At 45.9% G+C, this 12,549-nt stretch overlaps 1 protein-coding gene across 1 annotated transcript in view; it reads left to right on the plus strand.

Moving 5' to 3' along the window:
* Nucleotides 1–225: 225 nt before the first annotated feature.
* The window catches only part of PPP2R1A (protein phosphatase 2, regulatory subunit A, alpha), a 45,334-nt gene continuing 33,010 nt past the window's right edge, over nt 226–12,549 (plus strand). The window contains exon 1 of the mRNA XM_008574636.1: nt 226–599. Within this exon, the coding sequence (XP_008572858.1) occupies nt 522–599 (78 nt within the window). The 5' untranslated portion in view covers nt 226–521. The remainder of the gene's footprint in view (nt 600–12,549) is intronic.

Here is a 12,549-nt window from a genome sequence, read left to right on the forward strand (position 1 = left end):
GGTGCCAGGAGTCCGTCCGCCAGGCACTCGACCCACTGCTTGACAAACCAGAACCTGCAGGCCGTCCCACTCGCCACATGACGTCACGTATTACGAGCGACGCACGCGCAGAAGCCTTCTCCCGAACTCGCCGAAGGGCAGGCTTCGATTCCTCCCAATTCCGCCCCTCATTAGATAGAATCAACTGCTCGTCTCGACTGTTGTCAATGGCAACGTAGGCGGTACAACCTTGGTTGCTAAGATACTGCATACTTCCGCTTCTTTCCCTCCTCCTAGACTCTGGCAAACCAAATCTCGTTCTCTCGACCAATGGCAAATGGGCAGTGGGCGGGACTTCACTTTTCCGGACCAAAGAAACACGGGCTCTGCCCGGAGTTGCGTGGCCAATGACTGTGGGGCAGCCCCTGTAAAGAGGCTCGGACACCCCCACGCCTGTCTTTCCTTCTCACAGCCCTGCCCCTCCCTGTCGCCCTTTCAATACAGTGCTGGCCGCAGTCTGACAGGAACGGGACGGAGCCAAGATGGCGGCGGCCGACGGTGACGACTCGCTGTACCCCATCGCCGTCCTCATAGACGAGCTCCGCAACGAGGATGTTCAGGTCCGGAGGCAACAGGGAACTTGGGGAAGACAGGGAAGGGTACATGGGGGCACAGGAGGCCCTCGCGGAGAAGGCTCAGCGTTCGCTGGGAGAGGCGGAAGGGGATGGTGGCCAATCAGCGTCCTGCTCTCATGTCTCCGGGTCCTAGGATTCTAAGAGATGGCACCCCTGATTGGGTGTCGTGCCAGGGGAGGGCGGGGGCCAGGGCGAGCCTCGAGGGTCCCGGGCCTGCAGAGTTCGCGCGGCGGCTCCTGACTTGGTAGGCCACTGCCAGGTCCGGGGTCGGTGGGCCGGGTGGGGGAGAGGAGAGTGTCCACGATTGGCGGCGGCCTCCAAATGGCCCCTTGGGTATGGGAAGGGCGTTTGACTTGTTCCGAGTGGGGGAGGGGCCGCCTGGTTGGTACGGAACCAGATAGGTCTACTCTCTTCTGGGTTTCGACCGCTGGGCCAAATGGGGACTGAGAGGCGAAGGCTGCCATCCCAATTTCTGCCCTACGTCTCAAATTTTAGTGTAGATACTTTAAGGGGGACGCGAAACACTTCCTCCCCAAAGGGGGAAACTAGCCAGATTTAGGAGCGAATTAAGTTGTAGAAACCCGCCTCCCCCCCCCCCCCCTTTGGGATCCTCCAATTGACTAGGGGCTGGGCAATTTATCTAGCGCGCTGACATATTTCTGGTAAGTGAGACAGGGTTGCCCAGGGCCCTGAGACCGCCTGGCCTAGGATTGAGAAGAGTTAGGACTGCAGGTCCTCCTCCCACCCGCTGCCTGACCTTGTGCAAATTACTCACTGCTCTGGGCCTCTGTATTACACGAAATATGGGTTAATAATAGTCCCGGTCTCGCTGGGTAGTTGTGAGTGACTGGCCGAGTTAATAATACTAGTAAAATAGAACGGTGTCTGGTCGACTGTAAGAATCCAATAAATGTTAACTGTAATTGTTGGGAGTGGTGATTTAAGAGGTCCCGTCCTCCTTTTAGGCCTCAATTTCTATATAAAATTGAGCTTGATGCACTGGGAAACTTTCCGAACCTGGGTGCACCCTCTGAGGTTCCGGTGTATGACTCTGGTTCTGGTGTCAGACAGGTTGTGGTTTTACCCCTGGCCCTTCCACGCCTTGCTGATTGACATGGGCAAGTTAGTTAATCTCTCTAAGCCTTGGCTTCCTCTTCTCTCAAATGGGGATAATTATCTAGTTCGTAGGGCTGTTGAAAAAATTCACTCGTTCAATAAATACCTGCCAGGTGTCAGGTATGGTGCTGGGGATATAGTGGTGACACCAGTTGCTATACAGGAGCCAGGTGTGAAACAGGTAAACAGAGCTAAATGTTATTAACATGCATAAGAAATGGTGGGAAGGAAACAAACAGGATGTTGTGAAAAATCAATATTTATTGGGCCTCTACTCTGCAAGACACTGTTCTAGGCACTGGTGTATAGCAGGCAACAAGACAAACCAAAACTCCTGGCCTTAGAGAGTTTACCCTGTAATGAGGGGAGACACAATAAACAAGATTTTAAGTAAAATGTGTACTTTGTTAGGTGGGGATCAGTGTTACAGAGAAAAATAATAAAAATAAGAGGGATGCACTTTTATTTTATTTTTTATTATTTACTTATTTAAAAAATGACTGGTAAGGGGATCTTAACCCTTGACTTGGTGTTATCAGCACCACACTCTCCCAAGTGAGCCACAGGCTGACCCAGAGGGATGCACTTTTAAAGAGTGGTCAGGGGAGGCCTTACAGGGAAGGAGATGTTTGAGAAAACACCTGATGGAAGGCAAGGAAAGGATCTAATGAGACTTGCTGGGCTGAGGGCACAGCAAGTACAAAATGGGGTAGGGAAGATCCATTTTAAGAAGATCATTCAGGGAAGGTCCCTCTGAGGATGCAAAGTTTGAGACCAGATTGGAAGAACATGGGGAAGAAGGTGGTTGCCTTCGAGGAAGAGGGAGCAAATGTGTAATGGCTGTAGCTCTCAACGCAGGATGATTTTGCCCACCAGGGGACATTTGGCAATGTCTGGAGACATTTTTGGTTGTCATAACTGGGGATTGCTGCTGGCATCTGGTGAGTAGAGTCAGGGATGCTGCTAAACATCCTACAGTTCACAACACAACACCCACATCAGAAAATGATCAGGCCCAAAATGTCCTTAGTGCTGAAGTCGAAAGAAGCTGTTTCAAGGGAAAACCCTGAGGCAGAAACAAGCTTGGTATCTTTGGTCAGTGTATTAGTTTTCTATGACTGCTGTAACAAGTTGCCATAAATTTAGTGGCATAAAAACCCCACAGGTTTATTATACTACAGTTCTGGAAGTCAGAGGTCTAACATGGGTCTCAGTGTTCTAAAATCAAGGTGTTGGGAGGGCTATTTTTCTTTCTGGAGGCCCTAGTGGAGAATCTGTTTCCTTGACTTTTCCAGCTTATAAAGGCTGCCCACATTCCTTGGCTTGTGGCTCCTTTATCTTCAAAGACAGCAACGTTGCATCTCTCTAACCATTCTTCCATAGTTACATCTCCTTCTGACCACAGGAAAGGGTCTCTGATTTTAAAGATCCATGTGATTACATTGGGTCCACACATAAACAAGGATCATTTCCCCATCTCAAGGTTCTTAACCATAATCACATCTGCAAAATCCCTTTTGCCATGTGAGGTACCATATTCACAGGTTCTGGGGATTAGGACATAGATTTCTTTGGGGGACATTATTCTGTCTACCACAGTTGCTGTGCTTGGAAATCAGAGATTGAGGGGGGAAAGTTGTAGGAGGTTAAGGATGGTGGTGAAGTGTTTTTTTGTTTTAGTTTCAAGTGATTTAACTTTCTTTTTGTTTATTCTTTTATTGTACTGAGGTCAGTGAAGGGGTACTACTCACTCAACAAATATTTATAAGTATCTACTGTGTGCTAGCTATTGATCTGAAGGATGAGGCCAAAGCAGTGAACCATAGGCAAAAATCTGCCCTCCTGGAGCTCACTTTCTTGTGGAAGCAACAAGAAACAAACTAGTACAATGTAGATGATGGTAGATAGTGGTAAGTACTATGGAGAAAAATAAAGCAAGGATGAGTATGGGGAGTATGGGAGAATGTATTACAGTTTTAGATAGAATGGCCAGGGAAGGGGACATTTGAACAGAGAAGTGATGGGAGGGAGAAGGCCCCCATGGATATCTGGGGAATAGCATTCCAGGCAGAGGAAACAGGTGCAAAGGTCATGGGGCATGAATATGCGGAGTGGGTTCTGGGAACAGCAGGAAAGCCATTGGAGCCACGGGAATGAGCTGTTGATGCTGGAAGATGAAATTGAAGAGAAAGTCAAGGCCTTATCTCGGAAGGACCTTGGGATCTGTAATTTAAACCAGGGATTGGCAAACAGCTGCCTGTGGCCCTAGGCTTGCTTTTTTAAATAAAAATTTTTTGTTTTTTTTAAAAAACTCAGGGCCGGCCAGGTGGCGCACTGCTATAGTGCGCCGCTTGGGAAGCGCGGCAGCGCTCCCACCGAGGGTTCGTATCCCACATACAGACCAGTTCCCGCTCACTGGCTGAGCGAGGCGCGGGAGCAACACCGAGGGTTGCGATCCCGTTGCCGGTCCCGGTCCGGGGGCGACACTGAGGGTTGCGATCCGTTGCCGGACACGGAAAAAGACAAAAAAGAAAAAAAAAAAAACTCAGATAACACGCATTCATTTACTTATTGTTTATGGCTGCTTTTGTGCTACACAGCAAAGTTGAGTAGTTGTAACTGAGATGATCTGGCTCTCAAAGCCTGAAATATTTACTGTGTGGCCCATTGCAGGAAAAAACTTGCCAACCCCTGACTTAAACCATCTCTGTACCAAATTATTGGGTGCTTGCTTTATACTAGGTGCTGTACAAGGGCATAACATTTATGATCTTATTGAATTCTCACAACCATCCTTTGAAATAGGTCCCGTACTTATTTACATTTTCCAGATGAGGAAACTGAAGCACAGCAAAGGTAAATAACTTTGGCCAAAGCCATGCAGCTGAGAAGTGGAAGAGCCAGGAAAGAATACCAAAGGAAGTAGGACCTGAGGGTGGAATAGAATTTGGGGTGGGGAAAATCATTGCTGACTATATCCATGTGCCAGATGTTTTAATCGTGTCTTAATGTGACAGTTCAGGATACTAGAAAGAACATGGGATATGAAATGCTGTAGTCTTTTTTTTTTTTTTTCCTTTTTTCGTGTCCGGCAACGGACCGCAACCCTCAGTGTCGCGCCCGTACCGGACTGGGACCGGCAACGGGATCGCAACCCTCGGTGCTGCTCCCGCCCCTCGCTCAGCCAGTGAGTGGGAACCAGTCTGTATGTGGGATCCGAACCCTCAGCGGGAGCGCCGCCACACTCCCAAGCGGCGCACTGTAGCAGTGCGCCACCAGGCCGGCCCAGAAATGCTGTAGTCTTAATTTATTCTTTCTGCAGATATTTATTCAACATCTCCTAGATGCCAGGCAATGTTTGAGATATTAGAGAGAGGTACAGTAGGGAGCAAAACGGTTAATCTGCTGCTCTTGTGGGGTTTACATTCTAGTAGGAGAGATAGATAGTAGTTCTGTAACATGCCAGTTGCAGTAATTGTTAAGAAGAAAATAAGGCAGGGACAGGGAAAATAGTGAGCTCAGGGCTGCTGTTTTATTTTTATTTTTTATTTTTTTGGCAGTTGGCTGGTAAGGTGATCTGAACCCTTGACCTTGGTGTGATAAGCACCATGCTCTACCTGTTGAGCTAACTAACCAGTCCCAGTGCTACCGTTTCAGATAGGAAGGTTAGAGAAGGTATTTCTGAGGCAGTGATGTTGAGCAAGGACTTGAATGAAATAAGAGAGAATGAACAGGTGGAGGAAGAGCAGTCCAGGCAGAAGGAACAGTTGATGCAGAGGCCATGAGTGGGAGCATGCTTGATATGTTCAAAGAATAGCAAAAAGTCTGGTGTGGCTGAAGCAGACTGATTCGGAAAGTGGTGGGAGGTAAGGACTAGGTTGAGGTCTGTAGGCCAGGGCAAAGACTGGCAAGAGGGGGCAGGGGTAGAGGAAGCCATTGCAAGGCTTTGAGTAGAAGAATGAGGTGTTCTGACTTAATTCTTAAGGATCCCTCTTGCTATTAAGTAGGGGTTGCGCAGGAACAGGTAGACCTATTGAGATGCCATTGCAGAACACCCAGGATCCGTGTTAGCATATAGGTGGGGAAAGGTGGTTGGATTCAGGATGTATTGAGAAGGGCTGATGGGATTTGCTGAAGGTTTGGATGTCATGTGGTGGGTGATGTAGAGGGAGGAGTTGAGAGTGACTGAGGTTTGAACACCAGCTTTGCCAGTTCGGCCCCGTGTGCCCTTGGAGCAGTACGTTTCCTTCTTAGGGCCCAGATTCCCCATCTGCAAAAAACAGATAATGATGAGGAATAAGCGCCTACCTGGTTGTGAAGATACAATGAAATTGGCATGTTAAGTGGCTGCCTCAAAAAAGGCATTCAGTAAGTGATGACCTCGTTCAGTCGTCATGATAGGTAATGGTTTTATACTTGGGAAAGTGTGGTAGAGGATGGTGGTGAAGAACATGGGTTGAGCTGGCCGGTTAGCTCAGTTGTTTAGAGCATGGTGTTGTAAAACCAAGGTCAGTGGTTTGGATCGTTGCACTGGCCAGCCACCAAAAAATAAAAATAAAAAAGAACATGGGTTCAGTTCTCCACACTGCCACAGATTCATAAGGTTTCCATCTCTTGCCTAAACACCCCAAGCCAATAAGAGGCAGAGGCCAGATTGCAGTATCCCAGGGGTGTTTTGGGGTGTTGTGTTTCTTAAAATGTGATCCACTGTTTGAGAGGCCAGGTTTCTGTGTTACTTACACTCTTTGAGCCTCAGTTCTTTCATCTGTAAAATGGGGATAATTTTAAAATTTAGCAGCTCCTGGGATTGTTGTGAGGATTAAATGGGTTAGCACGTGTAAAGTGCTTAGATAACAGTTCTTGATATATTCTGTGTTCTGTAAATATTGGTCAGTAGCAGTTGTGTTGATGGTGGTGGTGAAATAATGGGGGCTTCATCTGTCAAAAGTGCCTGGTGCATTTTTAAAAAAACGATTTTAATGGGTTACTAGAGAGCAGTGGTTCTCAACCTAGGGTAATTTTGTGCCCTGGGGGACATCTGACAATGTCTGGAGACATTTTTTAATGATCTTGACTGGTGAGGAATGTTGCTGGCATCTAGTGGGCAGGGGCCGGTGATGCTGTGCAGTATCCTGCTATGCGCAGGACACCCCCCCACAATGAAGGATTATCTACCCCCAAATATCAGTAAGACTGAGACTGAGAAACCCTGCTATATGTTGAACAGGCTACTTTGTATGTATTAAATTTTTTTTATTTGAGTTTAATTTGAGCAGAACAATTTGCAAATCATGCAGCCCCCATTATCAGAACAGATTTAGAGCAACTCTGCCATTGCCACGTGGTCAGTTAAGATTTATAGGCAGAAAAAAGGGAAGTGACATACAGAAAATGGAAGTGAGGTACAGAACAGTTGGCTGCCTGTAATTGGCCGAGACTCAGCTGCTTGTTACAAGAGTAGGTTATAGTCTGTTTGCACAGGTTAGTTTACAAGAGTAGGTTAGTCCGGTTACACATCATTGTGTCTGAAGACACCTTTAGGCCAAACTTAACAATTCCCCCCTGTTGGTTAACTTCTCAATTTTGAGAGATTGACCAACCCTTAGGCACTGACATCACTCTGTCATCATTGTAAATGGACTTATTTGGTCTCAAATTCCACTGGGAAATAGCAGAACAGTAGGTTTTATAAGGTGGGATCAGGAAAACAACAATAGAAAAAAAAACTGATTAACATCAAGTTGTTTTTTCATAAGCATTAGAGTAGAGGGAACTTTCTTGTTATGCTGGACTCTCCTGTTTTCAGGAGAAAAAAATCGGTCTGTTTTGAGATCTGTCTGCCCTCTTAAAGTTTTCATTTGATGATTATGTACCACTTAACATGAGCAACTCCATTTTGGTTTGGTCTGATCTGTTGGGGACTAGTGCAGCAGCTCAGTCCAAAACAATGGCTTTCCGTAATTTTTATTTAATAATTCCCCCCTTTTGGTCAGGTTCTCACCTAGGTGAGAGTGTGACCAAAACTTAGGGCATTAGCACCACTCTCAGTTACCATCATTTTAGGTTTCCAGTCTCAACATGTCTTTTTTAGGGTACACTGTCCTCATAATCATGCTTTCTTTGACTTTTTGCCATTCCATTCAAAGAGAAATCATTCGACATTCCACAGATGGCTGCATGCAAACATTTATAATGCTAGAGAGAATACAGTATACCAGGGAGACTACTATTTTGACCATCAGGAGAATAATACCAAGAGTTTGGGGTATGCTCCTTAGCCAGGGTCTCTAGGGAGCAAACAAACCAATATCAAATAGATTAAAGAATAAGCCAGATGAAGAGTCTACCCATTTTAACCATTTGTCAATCCCCTGCAACTGAGTATAATATCCAGTGTATTCATCAATGTGTAACAAGAAGTGTCAGCAACTGCACAGATTCTTACCTGTTTATTCAGAGGGCAATCTAGCACAACGTTTGTATTTATTAATTGATCCTCACAAAAGGCATCTGAGATAGGTGCTAATTCTTTTTCTCTTAATTTTTTTTTTGTTAAATTTCAAATATATCCCTAATTTTAGAAAATAGTACCAAATACCCAGATTCAGAATTTTTTTTTTTTTCCTTTTTGTCTTTTTTCGTGTCCGGCAACGGATCGCAACCCTCAGCGTTGTGCCCATACCGGACCGGGACCGGCAACGGGATCGCAACCCTCGGTGTTGCCCCCGCTCCTCGCTCAGCCAGTGAGCGGCCGGTCTGTATGTGGAATCCGAACCCTCGGCGGGAGCGCCTCTGCGCTCCCAAGCGGTGCACTGTAGCAGTGTGCCACCGGGCCGGCCCCAGATTCAGAATTTTTTTTTTTTGTCTTTTTGTCTTTTTTCGTGACCGGCAACGGATCGCAACCCTCAGTGTCGCACCCGTACCGGACCGGGACCGGCAACGGGATCGCAACCCTCGGTGTTGCCCCCGCTCCTCGCTCAGCCAGTGAGCGGCCGGTCTGTATGTGGAATCCGAACCCTCGGCGGGAGCGCCACCGCGCTTCCCAAGCGGCGCACTGTAGCAGTGCGCCACCAGGCCGGCCCCCAGATTCAGAATTTTTAAAAATTTTGCTACATCTGTTCACTTGTTCTTCACTCTGCCTGCCCCTCTCTCTTTAATTTTGCTGAAGTATTTTTAAAATCTTATCTTCAAACATTTTCTCCTACATTCTTCAGTATGCACCTCTAAAACAATGGACATTTTTATAACTACACTGTCATGTTCCCACCTAACAAAGCGATTCCTTGGTATTGTCTAATATTCAGTCCATAATCAGATTTCCCTGATTATTTCAGAAGTGTCCTTTTACACTTGGCTTGTTTTAAATCAGATTCTGGATTTAGCCATGAATCTTCAGTCTGAAATTCTTCCCATGTGTAAATGTCACACAACCTAGTAAGTGGTGAAACTGGGATTTAGCAGGGCACTGGGCTTCAGAGCACACTTCACCACTGAGCTACAGGCCTCCTGTAGAGACAGAATCTAGGCCTGGAGGTGACACAGAATAGGCAGTGCCATGGGTGGAAGCAAACCAGGGTTCAAATCCTGGTCTGGCCACTTTAGAAGTTACTCAACCCTTTGGGGTCTTGGTTTTCTTATTAAATGATAAAAGGATGGAAGACATACCTGACAGGGTTGTGGGGATTAAATGCTATAAAGATACAGCAGTTATGGGCTACTGTCTAAGACATTGCAGAATGCCCCTGTGTCTACATTTTGGAAACATGATGTTATAAGCTCTGGCTTCTTTTTGTAGAGTGTGTAGTGATTTAGTGAAGCAGAACTTAGGAATAAGGTTGTCCTCTGAGAGCTTACATAAAAGAAGTTGGTAGAGGACGATGGTAAAGAACATGATTTCAGTTCCAGGCTGTGCCATAAATTGACTGAGTGACCTGCCTTCCTCTTTCTGTGCTTAGTTTCCTCATCTGCAAAATGAATGTAGAGGTAGTATCTGCCTCATAATGTTTGTTATAAGAAAGAACATGTTTAAATACTTAGCTTTGTACCTGGAACATAGTAAGCACTCTCTAAAATGGTAGTTGGGTTTTTTAAAACCTTTAAAAATGGTTTATTTTTATGTTTTTTAATGTGCCCAGCCCTGTACTAGATTATAGTTCAAGAATCACGAGTTAAGGGGCTGGCTGGTTGGCTTAGTTGGCTAGAACACATCCTTATAACACCAAGAATTGCCAGTTGACAATGGTCCTCTTCTGTTTCTCGTCCCAGAGACAAGTCACCTTCCAAATGGGGGAAACAAGCACATCCATAAATAATTTTTTTTTTTTTTTAAAGATGACCGGTAAGGAGATCTTAACCCTTGACTTGGTGTTGTCAGCACCACGCTCACCCAGTGAGCTAACCGGCCATCCCTATATGGGATCCAAACCCATGGCCTTGGTGTTCCATCACCACATTCTCCCGAGGGAGCCATGGGCCGGCCTATCCATAAATAATTATAATGCCAGGCAAACTATGAGAAGCATTTCTTGTTGCAGTGGTTCCCAAGAGGATGGGGAAATTACTTTTTTTCCCCTTCTATTTACATTTTTCTTTCAGTACAAAAACATGAGAAATAATAACAGCTGACATTTGAGTGCTTGCTATGTGCTGTGTGTCTGTTTTCCTTATTTGATCATCCCAGCAATCCTATGAAGCAGGCATTTTTGTAATTCCCATTTTACAGTGAGGAAACTGAAGCTCCAAGATGCCTAGGACTTGCCTGGGGACCCTTAGCTAATAAGTGGTAAAGACAGAGTACATATTCATTCATTATTTTTTTTTTAAATTTAAATGATTTAAATGCCACAGAAATAAGAGATTGTGAGGCCCATTCTTCTCAATGATGCTAAACAGTTATCAGGTGGGTGCTTAGTTTTTCAGATACATCTACACGTTATTTTCTTTAAAAGCGTGATCCTTCATGGAAGGAGGAGGAGGGTTTATAGACTTTAGGACTTTATGGGAAGTAGAGAGACACTTCTGTCATTCACTGAGCATTTCCCTGGGCCCTTGTCAAAGCACACACATTACAGACCCCCATCCCATCCCCCTGTTATCAGCTATTAGCTATACCAAACAGTAACTGTTTGCTTCTAGGTTTTTTTTTTTTTTCCCTTATATAACATCTGTATTATTTTTATTTTACAAAAAAATTAATCCTGCAAATGTTTGTTGGGCACTTATTTTGTACCAGGCATTGTCCTAGGTTCTTGGGGCACAGAGTGAAGAAGACCAAACCCCTTGCCCTTGTGGAGCTCATATTCTAGGGAGGAAGGAGAAATAACAAACCAATGTATACATGTTGGGAAGTAATAAGAGTTAAGATGTGCAGAGTGAGGGGGGTGGGGGGTGGGAAGGAGGGTGCTGCTTTACCTAAGATAGTCATATGGTGAAGATTGAGCAGAGACCTCATGAAGTAAGGAAGGGGCCCTGGAGCATCTGGGAAGAGTATACCAGGCTAAGTAAACAGCAAGTCAGCAAGTGTGAAGACCTGACCTGGGAATGCACAGGGCTTTTGTTTGTTTTGGTTGCTATCAGGGAAACCACTGTGACAGGCTCAGTGAAGGGGAGTGGCAAGAAGTGAGAATGGATCAGTAGATAGGGGCCAGATCATGTTGGGCCTTGGCTTTTATTCTGATTTTGAAGGGAAGACATAGTACTTGCGGGATCATACTGTACACACATAAGGGAAGGCTCTGTGGATTGAATGCCAGGTGGACCTTCTTTTTTTTTTTTTTAAAGATGACTGGTAAGGGGATCTCAACCCTTGGCTTGGTGTTGTCAACACCATGCTCAGCCAGTGAGCAAACCGGCCATCCCTATATAGGATCCGAACCCGTGGCCTTGGTGTTATCAGCACCACACTCTCCCGAGTGAGCCATGGGCCGGCCTGCCAGGTGGACCTTCAAAAGTGGGTAGCATGAGGGCCGGCCCGTGGCTCACTCGGGAGAGTGCAGTGCTGACAAAAGTGGGTAGCATTTCTACAGATGCATGTAGTGGGGAAGGGGAATTTTATTTATTGAGTCTCTGTTTACTAGACTCTGTGCTGAGGCCTGCTAGGGACACAGACCATCCCCATCCAGGATGATAAGTGCTGTCATGGAACCATGTGGGTGCTTAGTTGGGGGCACACTTTGGAGATAGTGCACAGGGAAATCTTTTCAGGGCATGACATGATCAGGGACAGTAAAGGTTCTTACTGATGATATTAATAGCTTATCTGTCAGGAATGTTAAAGAGAACCCAACCAAGAGTAGTTTAAACAAGTAAGAGTTCATTTTTTTCCCCTCATATAACAAGTTCAGCAGCTCAAGGATATCACAGAATTGGGTCAGAGTATGACATTCTTTTGACCTGCCTCATGTGGTCACAAGATTGCTGCAGCCATCTGCTGTCCTCTTGGAACCACACTGAAAGCAAAGGGCAAGCCTAGGACAGAGAGGTTCTTCCTCCTTTTATCAAGGAGGAAAATCCTTGAAGCTCCTCAGCTGACTTGCCCTTATGTCTCTTTGTCCAGAACTAGGTAATGTGCTGAGTTAATTGGGATTAGGTTTGGCTGTAAGTAATAGGAAAACTTCAACAGGGGCTTAAATGAGCTCAAAGTTTATTTCTGACCGATGATCAAAAAGTGTGGTGGCAGTCCAAGCTGCCATGGCACTCCATGGTGTTATGGTCCCAGGCTGTAAACATTGTACTCTGCTTGCATATCCTCTATCCTTCCAGCTCTACCCCTTCCCCCCTCCCCCCCCCCCCCCCCCCCCCCCCCCCCCCCCACCACCCC

The sequence above is a fragment of the Galeopterus variegatus genome, unplaced genomic scaffold, assembly GCF_000696425.1.
Source record: "Galeopterus variegatus unplaced genomic scaffold, G_variegatus-3.0.2 Scaffold1078, whole genome shotgun sequence".
Lineage (NCBI taxonomy): Eukaryota > Metazoa > Chordata > Mammalia > Dermoptera > Cynocephalidae > Galeopterus > Galeopterus variegatus.